This window comes from Numida meleagris, chromosome 20 (assembly GCF_002078875.1).
Source record: "Numida meleagris isolate 19003 breed g44 Domestic line chromosome 20, NumMel1.0, whole genome shotgun sequence".
NCBI classification, from domain to species: domain Eukaryota; kingdom Metazoa; phylum Chordata; class Aves; order Galliformes; family Numididae; genus Numida; species Numida meleagris.
This window is the reverse complement of record NC_034428.1, coordinates 5,765,360-5,783,555: the sequence shown is the minus strand read 5'-3', so window position 1 is coordinate 5,783,555 and position 18,196 is coordinate 5,765,360. Positions and strand designations below refer to the sequence as shown.

Genomic DNA, 18,196 nt, shown 5'->3' with positions numbered 1-18,196 from the left:
TAAGCTTTATGCAAACATGTGGAGAGTACTGCACGGAGAAGTGTGGGCACTGAAGGTAAGTTAGTAAAAAAAGGACTGGGGAAAGGAAAAGGTGGGTTTGTGTAGTTCTGTGCTGCAGTGATGAGCTCTGGAATGTGGCATACTATAAATTTGGGTCTTATGCACAGTGTTGACTCTTCAGTGACCAAAAGCCCTGTTAAATTTGCTCTATCCCTTAGCAGCATACCATTTGTATTTTTAAAAACAAGCGTTATTCTTTCAAGTTTTGTCACTCTAAACATCAGCAGATGCTTCATTCCCTATACAGCACAAGCATTACGGTGGCCTGCTGCTGTGCCTGGACCAGTGTTGCTTATGCTTGGATGAGCACATGGGAGATGTCGTAGAGCTGCAGTAATCTGGTTTACTCTCCTGTGATGAAGACTAGGTAGGCAGAGTTGTTTGTTTTTTATGAAGTTGCAGAGCAACATATTCAGTTAGTGTTTTACTGTTCTTCAGAACTGTACAGTGACAGTATGGATCCCTGAATAACGTGTTTAAACACTCAGAAGATAGGCAGTTTTTTCTTCCCTAGACCTGTAGACCACAGACAAAATGGCTGTTTTGAATGCAGTGCTTTCTGAGTATTTGCATCACCATATGGTTACATCTAAGGAAGCTCTTCCAAGCCATTCTCCATTGGAAAACAAAACACAGCAAAATCTGTATCAGTGCCCATCTAGCTGACGTGCCATGTGCTTTCCTGTGGAGAGTTCAGCAGATGTGGCAGCAGCACAGAGGAGCAAGGCAAGGCAGGGGTGTCGGTACGCTTGCTGTGAATCAAGGATGCCAACTCTGGGCAGTAAAGCAGAGACAGATGACAATAAAAACCATACCCCTTTCTTCTGAGGAAGAAAAACCAGTCATTGCTGCCTCTCCCTCAGTGGCATGGGGCTGAGAGCTGTGCGTGGCCCATCACAGGGGGCCATGTGGCTCTGCGTTTCCACCCAAAGCATCAATGATGGGAATGGGAACATGGCAGCCGGTGGGCGAGGAGAAAATGGTGTCCCCTCTCCATGGTGCTGAGTGGGCGCTTTGTGCAGCAGCGTCCATGAGAGGTCGTGGCTGAGCTGCCCTGCCGTGCCAGACCCCACATCGTCTGGGCTGCCTTCAGAACGCTGTTCTAATTAGCCGTGGGCGAGAGCCGCTTTCCCGTGGCCATCTGCAGCCCTGGTGACAGGCGGCGTTGCTAATCGGAGGGGATAAGCTGCTTACAGCAGCCCAGCTGGAGTGAGCTCACTGCCGGAGTTGGGCGTTGAGCTGGGACAAAGCAACGGGTTTGCCCCTGCCTTCAGAGGAGCAGACAAAGAGGCGCTGATCCTGCCCCCGAGGTTCTGGCAAGGCCGAGAAACTCTCCCAGTGAGTAAGTGTCTCAGCTGCTGGAGCTGTGATTGCCCTCTCTTTCGTTTGGGGAAGAGTACAACAACATGAGGCTCGAGGCCAAGCTCGCAGTGGTGTTGGCGGTTTGGTCTGTGTGGCAGAAGTCTTGTTTCTAAGGCATTCGGTGCTATTGGTTCTATGATTGGAAGCATGTGTGGCGTGGTATTGGACTTTTTGTATTGGATATTGTGTGGTTCCAACCTGGAACATGAGCCTTGGTCAGCAGGGGTGGGAAAAATGGAGTTATCTGTGCAGTACTTGTGTTTGTTATCTATCTTCCTTGATATCATAATGCTCAAGTGGCATTCACTTGAAAGAGCTTTATTTACTTTCCATCAGCTGTGCTATTTGCTTTGCTTGCAATAACAGAAGTACATTGATCAGCTTAATTTTTGTTTGCAGAAGTGGATTTATTTCAGGTTGTAATGCGTTAGCGTTGTGCTACGCAGTGTAAACAGCAAGCACGTGTGAAATGCTTGCTGCCATAAAAGCTCATATGGAATCCACTGGTCGTGGATTTTTGCAGTTTGCAATGTATGTGGTTTGCCTTCTGGCCTTAGAGGGAATTTTAAAAGGCACTTCATAAAATCTTACTGCCTTTTGAGTGGGATTAACTACTGCTTAAAAGTGGCTGCAGTAAGGTCTGAATGGCAATTACGGAAAGGCCAACAAACATGATTTTTAATGGAGGCCTTCTCTTTCAGGTCTCAATGAGACCGAAATTAGGAATATGTCAGGTGAAGAACAACAACTAAAATAAGTATGGCAGTGTATGGAGAATCTGGTACTTGGCAGAAAGAACTGCTGAACTAAAAAACAACAACCCAGTGCCAAAGTTTCAGGTGTTCATGGAACAAACCAGCACTGATAAGCGTGATGGTTCTGTGTCCTTTGACAGTTCAAAACCCTTTACCTATGTGATATGTTCGGTTGGGTGTTCCTGGGATGCAAGGAGAGCTTCTACAGAACAGCGTTCTGCATTTTGATGTTACACTTGGTGCAGTGGGAGGTCCCCTAAAGAAGGCAGCAGTGCTTTGTCTGCTTGCTCTGTAGGTTGCCAATTTCTACTTGGCTTGAGAAAAATAAAAACAGTACGTTTGGTGACATTTGAAAGGCAGAAATAGCAGTTCCCAAGGATAATTGCAGCACTGCATGATGATCTACTGTCCATTTGGCAATCAAGTGTGCTCCCCACTTTGTGGTGATTACTGAACGAGTTTGTATGGCTGCTTGCAGCCAGGGGTGACTAAGGCTTACATACTTTGGAAACGATGCCATTTGAATGGAGACCTTCTGCTACTTGAGTATGTTTGAAAAGGATGGTGGGCGTTTATTTCCTAGGCCATGCTGTCTTTCTTTCCATGTTAACTATTTCTTTAAGACAATCTAGATGCGTGTCTTTTACAACCCATGATTTTCAGTTTTTAGAAGAGGAATAGCAAAGAATGCTTGGAATGACAGAGTGATTGGCATTTGCATTTAAAATTTGATTATTTTTTTTTTAAATTTGAAATTTGAATGAAAGCACAGTCCCCTTGAATGGCACTTACTGCTGTTACCAACAACTTATGGATCTGTTCTGCATGAGATCTGTATGTGTAACCATCTGACTTAGGGGCTAGACTGCAAATTAGGTCTCCCATCTATGTTGTAATTCTTCCAAGTTGGGGGACAGTGTAGATTCTCTGCATGTTTAAACACGGTTCCGTTCTGTAGAGTGGACAAGGAGAAACTGCCCTACGTAGCCTCGAGCCTTTGCAGGGCTGTAACGCAATCTGTGAAGAAATTTCCACCTGACATGCAGTTAAACAGTACCTTAAGTCCATGCAGTACCATTGCTTGAAGAAAATGGGCATGGAGGAGATGTGAATTTGATTTCTGATCAATGAAGAGGGGATAATCATCGTGTTCCAGATGGAATCATGTTGCTCTGAGCTGTGCTTTTTTTTTTTTTTTTTAAAGTCTTTCTCTTCCAGCAGTTTTGTTGCGAATTAAGTCTTTCCCTTCAGTCATTCCTGCTCTGCCAGCCATGATTATCTACTGACAATAGGAAGCAAACAGTGACCATATTACTTCCAGGATTGAGACTGGTGGATTGGAGGCAAAGAGTCTTACAAGGAAAGTACCCAAAGCCTGTGGCAAACTAGAGAAGATGTGTTGAGAAATATGCATGCTCCTCTGTTCATATTTCTTCTTGTTTTTCTTCAGAGCAAAGGAACTTTCAGAAGGATGTGAATGTTGATCTGTATTTGGGTGCAAGAAGTTGAGTAGGCGTTTCTCATCGCTGGCTTGAGGCTGCTGCACTCAGTGTAACTCCCAGGCAGACAGCAGAACGAGGCTGGCTGTGTACCTCACAGAGAGGTGCAGACTGATCTCTCCTGGCCTTTTCAGCTGCTCTGGGATACCACCACTCAGTTCTACAGCTCCTGCTTCCAGCAGCAAAATAATCTCTACTCTAAGCTGCAGCAGCTCAGCTCTAAGCACGTGGTTCACGGAACTGCCCATCTTGCTGTGTCCACGCTCCCTGCTGCGAAACTCTCTCAGAGACACTCTCACCTTGAGGCTTATCACTTAGAAGGGAGAAGGAATGAGAATTTTGGCCTTCCTCAGCACCACAACCAGAAAGCAAAAGCAGCTGGGAGCTGCTCCATGCCTACTGCTCATCATCACTGTTTAGAAGGAAGGAACAAGACCAGTGACTATCCCGTGGAAAAGCAGCAGCCACCTGCTGTGTCTTGTATGGATGCTGGGAACCCTTCGCTGGTCAATGCACGTTTGCCATTCCATGCTGTAGATAGCCCTCTTAGGCACAACTTAGCGCTGTGTCCTTCTTCAAGGAGCTCAAGGGAAAGTGTCAACGCTTGTTGTAGTTCAGCCCTGACCTCGAGTGATCTCAGTCCATCTAATTTGGAGTCCCTTCAGCCTCTTTTGCAGTCTTCACAGATTTCTGCTGGCTTGTACTGTTCAATCCGAAGGCTGAAGCAAGAAATTGCTTTCATGGGGATCCGGGGCTCCCTTCCTCTGGAGCCCAAGTCTTCTCCAGTTGGTGGCAGTTTGTGCTTTGCTCCTGATGATCCAACTCCTATTATCCTGAGCACAGGAGAACAGCTAGCTGGAGTAAAAACCAGTGCTGCTCAGGCAAGATTGAGATGGAGCATCCCGTTTGCTAAAGGCACGAGCCTTGGTGCAGTGACGAGGGACTTTGGGCATGCTGAACCTATCTCTGTCTCTCACAGATGCAGATACATTGACTCGAGCATGTGGAGAACCAAACTTTCAGGTGACATCCGTCCAGAAAGACTCTCTGCTGGGAGAGGCTCTGGCAGGCTTGTGAATACAGAAGAAGATTCCTCCTACAATTGCTCCGCTTATTTCAGATGCCAGTCCCAGGCAAAGCCAACTCTGGAAACTGGTGGTATTTATGTTCATACAAAAAATCGTTCTTATGAAAAGGTTCTTAAAGCAGAAGAGACATCTGGTGGGGTATCCCTATGTGCTGTGCCTTGGAAAAAAAACCACCCAGAGGGTCTGCACGTGTCAGTGGAAACGTGGTTGGCTGGGGCTCAGATGAACGTTGGCGTATCCATGTATGGGTCTCCAAGGGAAGTGTGTGTAAGAGTCACTTCTCCTTCTGGAGATCAAGAGTTTAGACCAATACAGCAGCTTAGCATCAAGGCTGAAGAAGTCGACAACTCTAAACCTCCTGCTGAGTCCAGCACAAGGCTAGAAGAGGTATGTGACTGTAGATCTCAAGCAGCCAGCAGGATGGCAGTGGTGGACAGCAGCCAGTCCAGCCCCTTCAGCACTCAGGTTGAAAAAGACTTTGGTGACTGTTCTGACATAGAACGTGTGAATGCAAACAGAAGAGAAAGGAGAAACAAATGCTCCCAGCAAAGCAGCTGGAGGAACTGGGAAGCTGATGCCAATCCTGACCCCTCTGAAGAACCTTCTGTAGAGAGGAATACCAAAGAACCACAGTGCTGTGGAGAAAGGAGCCAGACACAGGAAACTGTGCCCAGTGAGGTGAGGGTGGGCTCACTGTGTAGCATCCCTAATAGCAGATACTGTGCTTGTTTCTACTTTTTAATAGAGGTGCAAAGTTGAAGCCCAGCAGTGATGGAAATGCTTGTATGTTTTTCTGGCTCTGAATGGTCAGAGCTCTTCTCATCCTGCTCCATCTCAACATTTGCATCTTTTTCTTGCATGCATCTTCCTTAAACAACAGCTTGTTCACTTGGTTGCTCTTGGGAATGTAAAGACCTGTTCATATTCCCAGGATCTACATGCAGACCAAAAGCATTAAGCAATTTTTTACCCTGCATAGCTGCAGGGTCCTGAGATTCCAGTTTTGTTGTGCTTTTTCATGTCTGAAGTGTGTGAAAGCATTCACAGAGCAAAAGCACCCAATGTGGTACACAGTGCTTAGCAGGACTGTTCTGGTCTCCGTCCAGAATGACTTACCATGCAAACTTCGACAGTAAGGTATTGGAATGACTGTTGTCTTCTGTCTGTTTTCAGGTGTCCGAGAACAGCTTCTCATCTCTGAAGGTGAATGAGCAAAGGTAAAAAGGACTCTGAATTTATGTGAGAGAGTGCTGGTAGTTAATGGGAGGGAAATGGTAGGAAAGTGGCTGAGGAACCCTTCCTGGCTTTAGGATTTAACATACAGTGTTCTGCCATGGTTGGCTTAGGAGCTGTTTTCAAAAGCTGGCTGTCTAGAATGGAGTATATTTTAAAAAACAATATTTTTATCTTTAAAATTCTACCTTATAAATTCAACCTTGGTTGCTATAGCAATGGAAAAGCATTGGTACTACACGTTACTTTTCAGTGCAGCAAATTGGAGCACGCTCATTGCAGAGTTAGTGAAGATCAAGAACAGGGCTTATTCGTGAGATGGGATTGAAATTTGTGACCTGTGGATTAGAAGAGTGTGAGATGGATATCTTAATGTGGTGTGAGGCTGCAGGTTCTTCACTCTTCAGAGAGAATGATTTGAAATACTTCTTTTCAGTTTGATGGCTGAAGTCTGATTGCCATCTCCTGGCTGTGTTTAATTGTTATGTGTTATCTGGAGCTCACTTGTTTTTCCTCTCAAAGTTTCCAGCACTTACACGACAGACAAATGGTAACTAGGTGTTTCCATGCCTGGAGGGACCACGTCATCTGGAAGAGGGCTGCAGCCAGGCAGCAGCAGCTTCAGAAGGCCCTTGGTGCTTTGGAGGTAGCCCAGCAGAGACATGCCTCAGCTGTTCTAGCTGCCAGCTTCCACAAGGTGAGGGTGGGCCAGAGACAGTATAAGTGGTGCCTATGTGAAATTCAGTGATGTGGACCCTGCTGCTGATATTCTGCCTGCAGTTTGTTCTAACCATGTGTTTTCTTCTTCAGTGGAAGGAAGCTGTGGCAAAACGGAGCCAAAAACAAGCTGCACAGTCTGAGTCATGTACTTATACCCAAAGTTCATCGGTGGGTTTTTCTGGAATAGGAAGATTAGCAACTATGACAACCTCAGCTCAGCACCAGCTTACAGCAGGATACATGAAGGAAGCTGAGCAGGCTTGTAGGTAAGCTGAGAGGATTCTCCTACTGGTTTCTCAGACAAGTGGAGGTTTACAGACATGGGGAGATTTTTCTCAGAGTGTGTGAAACTTGTGTCCAGGTCTGTGAATGTATTGCTGCAGATAACTGCTGCAATAATTAGTATCTTAGAGCTTTTAATGTGCTTCTAGTTTAGTCTGATTTGTGTCTGACAGAACTGTCCTGTACTGTTCCTTCAATTCAGCTATCTCCTGCATATGGAATATGGGTGTAAATAGTATTGTTTCACTCCAGTGTCACAGTCTCTAGCAGGACACTAGATGGCCAAAAGCAAAGACCATCATTCTGCTTGTTGATGCTATAGGCAGGAGAGAAAGTCCTGACAAAAAGATAGGGTTACCTAGGAAGAAGGGAGGCTCTGGATTCACTGAGCAGTCTGTCTGGACAGATGGGTTTTAAGGCATACTTACAACTTTCAGGGTGGAGAGTGAACTGTGGACTCAGCTTCATCGCAGGCAGAGAGGAGATGAGTTCTGCTGGAGAGCTCAAGCAATAAGGGATATGAGGCGCCTAGCTGGTAAGCACATGCTCGGTGGAGCAGCTTGAAAGGAGCCACTGTTTCACCATGGTTCTTGGTTAGTGTCTAGCTGTTGCGTTGACCTGACTCTTCCAGAAACTGATCCTGCAAATAGCTGGGCTAATATCTGTACTGGTAGAGGGTGGCTCGCTTGCCCGGCCATACATTTCTGCCTTGCTTCTTGTGTGAATTCAGCTGTAGCAGATACTGTTGCTCCAGGAGTGTGATCTGTTTCCCTTAAGTGCCTTTTTCAGACAGCTAGACTTCAGCCTGGGAGTGATTGCTGTGTGACACTAAGCTGTTTCAAGTTCTTCTAAGATATTTTTCTTTCTGTCAATCTGTTCGTGCCCTGTAACACAGCAGCTTTCAGACTGTGGCGCCTTCAGAAGGAGCTGCTGAGCAATGAGGAAGCCAGGCTGCTGGAAGCATGTGCCCTGCTAGAAAAGAAGCGGCTACGAAACATTTTCCAGGTGTGGCAGTCACGGTACTCAGAAAAGGAAAAGATTTCAAGGCTGACAATTCAGATCCAAAGAAACTTGGTCTCCCGGTAAGCTGATGAGGTGTATTTTTAACGTGAAAAAAGTTCATTCTGGAAGTCCAAGGAATGATGGTGCCAACCCAGATAACGATCCATCTTAAAGCCAGATTTTTATTTTGTTTTAGGAGTTAATAAAGGTGGAGATATCTCTTGCTCAAAACCGAGTTCATTTTAGTGGTGGTAGAAATTTGATTTAAGGGACTCGGAAGCCAAAGTCCTGAAGAAGAATAGTAGTTCAGAGTATTCTGCTTTTCTTTGGTCTTTCTCAGGTGCTTCAGTGCATGGAAAGAGAATGTTGAGCAGAAGGCGTATTACAAGAGCAAGCTGACACATCTCAGAGTAGAATCAATGAGGAAATACTTCCAGCAGTGGTTTCAGATGCTGCAGGTCAGAGAAAGCAATAAGCAGGCAATGGTGAACTTCCTCCTTCTGAGATGGAGGCAGCATTATGGTGAGCGGCCTGGGGCTTGTGCAGAATCTAAGATTTGAACATGCTGAAAGTTATTCCTTCTCCACTTGTACAGTGAACTGAAGCCTGAAAAACAGCTGAAAACAGCCTGATAACAGAGAGGCACAGATAATAAATAGAATCTTTTGAGTTGGAAGGAACCGCTAAGGGTGATCTTAGTCCAACTCCCCTGCAATGAATGGGGACATCTACAGCTAGATCAGGTTGCTCAGAGCTCTGAGCCATCCAGCCTGACCTTGAGGGTCTCCAGGGACAGGGCATCCATCAGGACTCTGGGTGACCCATTCCAGTTCTCAATACATGGTACTAAGAAATACCATGGGCTATGGGTGGAGGGTTGGTTGTTCTGCATGTGTCAGTGATGCTATAGGCAGTTTGGTCTGTATTTCGTAGACCCAGGAGAAAGCCTTAAGCCCTGAAAGAAAGCTGTTAGAGAGCTGGGCTGGACTGAGTTTCATATGAATGCTTTCTGACAACTGTTGTTTCTTGTCAATCTCTATAACTGGCTAATGACCAGCTGTAAGCTCGGTAGCTCACAGGACTGCAACAGGAGATGACAGCCAGCCATGGTGGACAGCAGTGACACAGTTTCCTGAGAAAACAGGCTACTCTCTCAATGACTTCTGCCTAAAGGTGAAACTCCAGAGAGTATATCTGTTGTGGAAAGAGAGGCTGTATGAGCACCGCAGAGCTGAGTGAGTGACAAAGCCAGTTCCTGGAGCCCTGTTTGGTAGTGACCACTTGACTCCCAGTCCTCCTGGAAAAACCTCTTGGACCATCTATTATCCATTGTGTCTATACTAGTGTCCCCCTCTGGTATCTCTCTTCAGCCATTTCTATCTCAATGTCTTCTGTCTCAGTTCTTTCTCTCAGGCTTTGGAGGAGTGTAGACTCAGAAAAGCTCTGAAATTATGGCACCAGAAGTATCTCATGCTGAAGACGATTGAACGAAGTCCTCAGTGCTCTCACAGGGCTGTCTGTGAAGAGCCTCTTGCTGTGCTGTTTTGTGAGGAACTCTCAACATCTTCTGGCTTCCACAGCAGTGCTCCAGCTACTCTTGCCTCTGAAAGCTCACTGGAAAAGGTGAGGAAATTTTGGTATAGGGCCTCTCTCTTCCCCCTGCATACTAACTGCTCTGAAGTTGGGATTTTTCAGGAAATAAATTCTGCTTCAATATCGTACTGTAATTAAGAAACTGTGGTCCATATTTAGGCCTGAAGAGCTCTCAGGCTGTAGGGTCCTGGCATTTGTGTCATCAGAAGTTGTAAACTCACTTCTCTCTCTGCTCTCCTCATTTAATGATACTGGGGACTGCTGAGCTAGCATGTTTCTCTTGTGTACGTTGTTCCTGCTTGTGGCTGCAGGATGGAAGGGATGAGATACAAATAAGCCCATCACTGAGGAAAGGTCAAACAGGCATATTCACTGCCTCTGTGATGGTTTGCTTTCCCATCAAGGAAAGCAGAGCTGCTTTCAGAGCTGCCCTTGCTAGCCCACAGTTCCTTTGGAGGCATTCTGGATTTTCATGATTCCTTGCTGAAAGGAGGTATAAATGACACGGTCAGAACTGTTAGCAAAGTGATCCCACTGGGAGGACACGTATCTCATGGCGTGTTTTTCTCTCCTTATGTGCAGGAATACAGTTTTAGTGACAGCAGCCAGCAGAGCTGCTCCTCTGTTCTGACTGCTGAGGATGTGACATACCTGCCCTACAACAGTTCTTTCCTGGAACTACACCAATGTACAGAGCTGCCAGCTGAGCTGGGTGGAGAGCTGTGCTTGCAAGCCTCCTTTCCTCCATGGAGTTCTGGATCTGGGTAAGCTGGAGACTGGTTCCTCGGGATGCAGCTAGACCTTGTTTTGTCTCTCCAAATTCATTCTTTCAGGATAGTCACCCCCCATCATCTCACAACAGACTTACAGATACTTTCTTCTTTCTCTTGCTTTCCTGACTGACACTTTTTTCTTCCAGAGAAAATTGGTTTGTGGGAGGTCGGTTCCAGTCTTTGGCCCTGCAGAGTGCAGGCAGTAGTGTCCAACCTCTTGTCAGTTACTCTACATGGGAAGAGGTAAGACTGAAAAATGGTGTAATGCATGTAAATGTACAACTGCTTTTCGCATGGCCCAAATGAGGAAAGAGCCTTTGGGTTTCAGTATCAGCATATGGAAGATCTCACTGTTCTTCTCTTCTTGTGTTCAGACAGAAGGCCTGGGGGGAGATTGAGGCATGTCTCAGGGCAGCTCTTCCCATCCACTTTCTAGATGAATTGGAAGTTGTCCATCCACCTAGGATTTTAAAAGGGTGTCAGACCCTTGTGTATAGATGTATGCGTGGTGTGTGTGTGAGTTAGCAACAGAAAGTTAGATGTCACTTCCACAAAAGTCATAGCAGCAAGAACAGCCTGAGCTGCAGGGAGTGACTGTGTCCAAGCAGCAGTTTGAGACCTCTTTGTTTTTCTGGATTACAGGACTGCAGCTCTGAGAAGGAGATGGAAAGTTCCTGGCACCAAGTGGAGAAGTGCTGCCTGCAGAAGTACTTTATCATCTGGTCCACTCAGACTCAGCAACTTGCAAAGGCCCAGCAGTACCGCAGGCTTCTTCAGCTGTCTCGGTAGATATTGTGCAACTCAGAAGTTTCCTAAAGCTGTCTATTTCAGGAGCTTTGCACTTGCTTTTCCAGAAACTTCCTCTTTTTCCTTCTTCAGTGGAAGTTTTGCAGCCCATTATTTTTTTTTTCCTGCTTCAGAATTATTATATCTAAAGTCCATTCTCTCTGGTTTGATGAGCTGCATCGGAAGTTAGAGTGAGCACAGTGCTGCTGATATCAAGCCTCAGTAACTTCCTATCATCTGCTGAACTGACCTTACTCTCTACTTATTCAGAAATTACAGAGAACAGAAGACTTGGCATAGCCAGAACAGAACACCTTACTCCCTTACACCTTGCCCTGCCTTTGGTTTACCCCAACATTTACTTAAGAAAGGATGGTAACAGATCTGATGCATTTCCTAAAACCTCTCATGTATATTTATTGTTAAGGTTTTGGTTACAAATATATGAATCTGTTTGAGTTATTTCTACAGTTGCTCCAATGATCTTTGCCCTTCTCAGAGCCTTTCTCAGGTGGCAACACTGGGCTGTGGAAAACAAGAACCAAAAAGCAGCAGCAGCCCTTAAATACCAATTTAATCGCTGCCAGATGGCTTTCAGCTTGTGGAAGAAGAGACTGGCCCAGAAAGTGGAGGCTGACCAGAGATTCAGGAGTCACATCCACCAGATGACTGCTGATGCTCTTTGGCGTTGGCATTCCTACTGTCAGAGTAAGTTACTCTGTCCTACAGCAGCACTTGCCTCTGTATAAGAACACTGTGGGAATGGTTGGGCTGGAGAAACTCCTGCTTCTGCTTGTAGGTGTGTGAACACTAGTCCAGGAGCTTGTGACAGCCTTATTGCCCTGCTGTTTTGCAGTGCATAACTGATGCTATGGGAGGTACTTTCTGGGAGGCTGATTGGAGAAGGGGTGAACTGAGTAGTCTTTTCAGCTGCTAGAGAGATGATGGGCCAGACTAAGATTTCCTAGACTGCAATTTGCAGCAGGCATATTCTCTGCTCTTGTGTGGACTCTGTGATGGAGGGGGAAAAAGAAGTAGAACTCACCTCAGCAAGCTGCTGTCTTTTCTCCCAGGGAAGTGTGCCATGAGGGAGCTGCAGCAGAGATGGGCTCAGCACAGCTGCCAGGAGAAGAAGAGATTGATCCTGCAGACGTGGCGCTGCCAAACAAGGCAGCTGAAAAATGCTGCTTTATTCTGGGAGCGTCTTCTGCTGCGCAGGTTTGTTTCCTTTCTTTGAAGCGTTTCCAAGGGAAGCTTTGAGTGAAGAGCAATTTATGTAGCGGTGGATCCAGTGTGTTCAGACCTGTTTGATAAATGAGATGATTTATGCCAAGGATTCATTTAAGGCATGGGAAGCACGGGTTTGTCCCTAGCAGATTTACTTTTGAATTGCAGGCTTAGCCTGAGAAGGAGAGAAGATCTGCAGAGGAAAAAGCAGCAACAAAAAAAGAAACACAGTAAAACCTTAGCAGCTGTGGTGCTTAGGCTCTACGCTCACTCCACCCAATTGCATTTTCTTCTGCAAATCAATCTGTGTGGTGGCACCCTGGCAGGAAGTGTGTTTCAGAGAAGTCCTTCATGTCCCTCCTTCCTGTAGAGTGTCTCCACCATTAATCTTCCCTCTGAGCTCTCTTTTGATGAGAGATCGCCTCTAATTTCTCACCTTAATGTCAATAAATAAATCAGCTTGCCAGGCAGCGTGGCTGTGGTACAGGCTGAGCCCTGTTTCTTCTGAGGGGGGCATTTTTCATGCTAGGATAACCTGCAATAGATTCTCTTGATCTTCAGAGAAGCCTGCCAGGCAGAGGATATTTACACCTCTGTCCCATGGTGCAGTGGGGCAGTTTGCATAATGAAAACCCAAGTGGAATGAGGGAGCAACAGGACGAGCCAAGAGTTAAAAGCAGATTTGCTTCTGGGGTTGCACAGGGAGACTGGCCCCCTGTGCATGAGAGTACTAGTTAGAGGAGGAATTATTGTAGGTGCAGATTTGCAGTGCCGTTAATTGTAACTCCTTCTGTACACATTGTAGGGTTGGTTTGTTTGCTGAATAAAATTTTGAATAAAATTTGAATAATGTTTTTCTAGCCATATATCCTGTGTACAGCAGGCCCTCACCATGTCAGCCAAGAAAAAGAGGAAAATCTGCGTCTTCACAACAAGATGCTGTTTTGAATCCAGCTTGATCCTGCAGCAGGCAGACTTAACTGGGTCTTCTGGGATTGTGCTGAAGGAAATTTCAGCAGTATCATTACTCTTATCCCACAAGTAAACAGCCTTTCTCTGCAAAGCATCATCCTGAAGATCAGCTGCTGGCACAGAGAAAGATGAGACAGGCTAACATAATTCTTTTTTTTTTTTTCCTCTTGTCAGCAGAGGAAAAATGTAATATAACGTTTTATTCAGTTTGTAGGGGTGTTTGAAGAGCAGTAACACTGGAATGGCCAGAGGGAAGCAGTCGTACTCCTTTGACCACTTACACATAACACTGCACTGTAGGTTCAGAAGGTGGAATTTGGTCCATTGTCTTTTTGGTGCTGATAAAGAACACTTTTCTGTGTTTGTGCTGTTTTTCAGGTGCCTATTCATCTGGGCTCAGGTCACTGCCTGCAGACTGAGGCAGCAGGAAGCCCTCTGTTGTTTTAAAAGGGTCAGAGAGCACCATCTTCTAGAAGTGAGTTTTGCTGAATGGAGAGTGAAATTCTTGGCAGCTAAAAAGCAGTTGCTGAGAGAAGAGAAAAAACATGAGTGGCAGGGACCCTCTCAAGCTAAAGCCTGTCAGCGCTGGCGACTGGCCTCGAGGGGACAGCAAGCCCTGCACCTGGGGTCTGTGGCCACTGTGAAACAGGTAAGAAGAGAGGAGAGTCCCGATGAGATGATTAAGAACTCCCCTTTGGCTTGTGGGTCACTAAGTACTGAGCTGCATTGACAGGGCTTGTAGGAAAACCTGGTTTGGCTTGTCCTGACTGTGGTGACTGCTTGGTTTATGCCTTGAAATTCTTTATGGACTGTGCAAACAACTTCATCGCCGTAATCTGGCACAGATTACAGCAATCATCTGGAGCACAGTATTAAGGAGTGGGGATATTTTTGACCAGAGAGACAAGAGCACTCCTTCCTCTCTGCTCAAAGATGGGATAGGATAATCACTGTCCCTGCAGAGCAGACAGAGCTGTCAGAGGTGCATACTATTTCAAAAGGCTCACAGCTAATAAACCACAAAGAGCTGGATTGATTTTGAAGGGCTGAGTCAGTCCTGCTGGGATCTCATCTGTGCAGTTTCCAGCCTGGGGTCTAGCACATTAAACTACCTGCAGGGATATGAACATAAGTGTATCTCTAAGGCTAGTTTCTGTGCTGTATGTGTGCGTGTGTTTAGACTTGGCTGCAGGTGTGCTAATTCTATTTGCAGGCCTGCAACTACTGGACAAAAGCAGCTGCCTTTTCCCAGTGCTCACGGCAACGCAGTACCCTGATAGGTGCGAGGAAGAGCAAGAAGATGTCTTTGTCTTTGTCCATAAGTAAGATGTCCCGCTCTCTCTTTCTTTTGTGAGGCTGTATGGGGAGTGGGAGTGATGGGAGGAGAGGTGTTTGCCAGCCAAATAACTGGGGTTTCTCTGTGAAGTAGGTGCTCACTGCAGTCGAACTTTGTCTGTGGACTGCTTCTGTTTTCAGTATCCAAAGGACCGAGAACCCTTGGAACTGTAATCTCTTCCTCTAGCTCCCCTGTTAGCTCCTGTGTGATTCCTCTTTTCTTTTATAGAAAGGAGAGGATGCAGAGAAAAAGATTCAGTGCCAGCTGCCTCCCTTGGGTTTTTTCCCAGTGCTGTTCACCGCTGGCTGGTGATCTACAGAAGCCAAAGGAGGAGTGAAAGGCTGCTGTTCCCTCAACAGCCAGAGAGACATGATTTGGTAGGACCTGTCCCTGTGCACTCCAGGATCCAGGAGAACAAAGCAGAGGTGGACCCTGATGAGTGGAATGAGAACTGGCTTGGGTAAGCAGAATGGAGGGCTCTGAGCTTCATCATTGTTCTGCCACCAGGAAAAGACTCCCTGACAAAAGCTTGTTTTCCTCTTTTTCTTGCCTATAGGAGGAAGTATCTGAGGTGGTGGCATCACACGGTGACGCTGCGCCGGTGCCAGCGTGCCAGGAGGCTGAGCAGTCTGGCAAGGGGGTGGCACCAGTGGAAAGAAGCCAGCGAGGTGGTGATGCTAGCACAGGTGTTGGTGAGTGGCACTGCCACGAGGGTGTCAATGATGGGTGTTAGTGGATAAGCCCGCTATGCCTGCAGCCTCAGCTACATCCCAGGAGATGAGACCTGGGGATTTAGCACACACAAATGTGCACAAAAAATCCCAGTCTGCTGCTGTGGCTACTTTGTCCAGCTTTCTCTTTGAAATGCCAGCTGTCATTTGGTCTCCCCTTCTGGTCAGGACAAGATGAAATGGTTTCAAACAAAAAGAGGGGGGATTTAGACTGGATACAAGAAAAAAGTTTTTTACAGTAAGGGCAGTGAGGCACTGACACAGGTTGCCCAGAGAGGTGGTGGATGTCCCATCCCTGCAGACACCCAAGGTCAGCCTGGACAGGGCTCTAAGCAACGTGATCAAGCTGTCGATGTCCCTGTTCATTGCAGGGGAATTGGACCAGGTGGCCTTGACGGGTCCCTTCCAACTCAAACCATTCTATGATCTAATCTGTGCACTGCCTTTCTTCCTGGCAGGACCAGCAGCGGCTGATAGAAAAGGCTTGGAAGGCTTGGAGACGACGATACTTACAGAGCTGTGTAGTGCAGAGGTTTCTGGAGGTCGAAGCCAGGAGCCTACTGTCTGAGGTAAGCACTTAAGGCTGCTTTCATTCTCTGAACCCCAATCCTCTGGTACAATCCTAAGGGTTAAATAGCTTAGATCTAAGCTCAAGGTGCCAAGTCTCCAGGGAGGGCTATCCCTTATTGGCACCTGGAAGGTGAAACAGAACGTAGGGCTACGTCTGGACCCACGTGCTTCCTTGTTCCTGTGAAATGTCACATCAGAAAGAGAATAAGCAAATGGCAGTTTGTGGTTAGAGGGATGTAAACTGAACCCCAAACACCTATGTCATTGTATCATTTTGTGGGAAACAGCTTCTCCTTACTGTGTGGCTGGATGTGTGCCTTTACCAAGGAATTGAAAGGAGGAAGGTGCCAGGCTCTGTGGCAGACCAGCAGGCACCACTAAGGGACAACTGATGTTCCCTGTATTTCCCTCCCTGGACAAAGCACTGTTGAAAAGAGAAGTTGAATACATCAAGAAATGGGACTTGCCCAGAAGAAGGGGAAATATCTTTCAGCTTTGTATGGGTACATCTTTAGGTGTTAGTCGCAGCTTTGGGTCAGCAGACCCTGATATGTGCCCCTTTGAACCTTTATCAGAGATAAGAGGCAGAGGATTTGTGGATCAACAAGAGCCCACTTAGGGAAGAAACATGTTGTTGCTGGAGGACTGCAGTGGCTTTGCACCCAGGGTCAGGCAAATTGCTATGAATTTGAACGAGCAAGCAAAGCCCAGTATCTCAAATAGTCACTTCCCTCCTCTACCTCCTAAAGGTCCATGCAGGATTAAGTCCTCCTTTAACAAGATGAGGGCAAGTACTGAAACAAGAGGGCAGGGGGGAGGTTGTTGCATTGATTTGTACTCTTCACTTCCCTCGTTGGCTACAGTAAGACAGGGAGGATGGAGAAGGCACTAAGTGAATGGTGAGGCATCTGGCGTGGCCGTTGCTAGCCGTGTTCACTGGTGCTGTGAGGGTGGCTGCAGTACCTCAAGGGTAACCTGAGCTTCTGATTTGTGCCCTCTACTTCAGGCCTTTGGAAGGTGGCGTCAGCTCACAGCGTTGCAGCTCAAGGACAAAGGACACTGCTGAATGGTGGGGCCTGCCTGCAGCTGCTCATTTCAGGAGTGGAGGATACAGCTGGCTGTCACAGCGAAGAGCTGGTCTCTTGCAATCACGGAAGCGGTGAATGATCTACCCGTGTGATAAAAGCAGTGCTGCAGGCCCGAAGCATGGTGATAGCCAAAGCACAACCACAGAGAGATGGTACCTAGAGAAAGGTCTTATGTGAAGGACTGATATTCTGCCTCCCTGCTGCCACAAACTTGAGAACTTACTTAATCGCTTTTGTTGTGAGGTTGCGTTCCATTTTCTGCTAGAGCCTGATTTTGTTGGAGTTCTGATTAAAAGTCAAAAAATACTTTATAGGATCTCCCTTTATTCATTTTTTTGATTTTTTTTATTTACTTTTTTGTAGATGAAAGCTTAGTGTCATGTAGGGGACTAAGCAAACCTTGGTTTTGAAGCGGTGAGCAGGAATGTGTCTGTGGAAATGCTACGTGCTTTTGCTTCCGAAGTTTGGACTGACACTGGTCAGTGTGAACAGAGGCCTTATTTTCAGATTTGGCTCTTCCCTTGGGTGGTTGGGATGATTCCCACTTGGCCCCCACCCCCTGTCCAAGTCCATCAGCTCTTCATTAAGGCTTTCAGTGGGTGGCCAACCTCTTGACTGCTTCCTGCTGGTTCCTTTCTGCACTGAATGGGCTAGGGATGAAGAAACCTGCTGGGAACAGCTGAGCACCAAAAGCTTTGCTGGGGGAAGACAGGCGTGTCTGACCCCCAACCTTCCCATTACTTGCTCCTGTGATTGATGCCCTGTAATTACCCTGGATATATGAGCCCAGTCTCAGACAGCTGTAATGAGAGGGTTTGAAGAATCTGGAAAAGGCTTTTCTTGCTTGCTTGTTTGAAAGAGATGCTTGCAGCTTAGCAGGGATCTTGAAATCCCACTGGGAGCTGCCCCAAGGTCTTGTTTTTCCTAGCCTGGGGTAGCTTTGCAGGATTAAGGACAATGCAGCCTCCACAGCCCCTTCTTTCAATGGTGCAAGGCCTAAGCCTGCTTGAGTCATTAGGTCAAGAAAGATTAGGTTATTTTTTTCCTATCGATACTCAAGAAGGACTACCACTCTTGTGGCCATGCAGAACTGAGTCAGAGGCCATAGGTGGTGATTTT

At 46.6% G+C, this 18,196-nt stretch overlaps 1 protein-coding gene across 4 annotated transcripts; it reads left to right on the top strand.

Annotated features, from left to right (window-relative positions):
• On the top strand, positions 27-17,388 carry C20H1orf167 (chromosome 20 C1orf167 homolog). Of its 4 annotated transcripts, XM_021417656.1 has the most exons (21): positions 27-427; positions 3,628-5,442; positions 5,938-5,981; positions 6,520-6,694; positions 6,808-6,983; positions 7,437-7,534; positions 7,895-8,081; positions 8,342-8,523; positions 9,059-9,236; positions 9,402-9,624; positions 10,177-10,358; positions 10,514-10,610; positions 11,010-11,152; positions 11,653-11,861; positions 12,227-12,371; positions 13,731-14,001; positions 14,566-14,674; positions 14,917-15,148; positions 15,245-15,380; positions 15,878-15,988; positions 16,996-17,388. In XM_021417656.1, the coding sequence occupies exons 2-21, from the start codon at positions 4,069-4,071 to the stop codon at positions 17,053-17,055; spliced, it is 4,332 nt and encodes a 1,443-aa protein (XP_021273331.1). In that variant the 5' UTR covers positions 27-427; positions 3,628-4,068; the 3' UTR covers positions 17,056-17,388. The 4 variants fall into 4 exon arrangements, with proteins under 4 accessions (XP_021273331.1, XP_021273332.1, XP_021273330.1 ...); XM_021417657.1 differs by having other exon boundaries at positions 27-5,442; positions 7,898-8,081; XM_021417655.1 differs by having other exon boundaries at positions 27-5,442.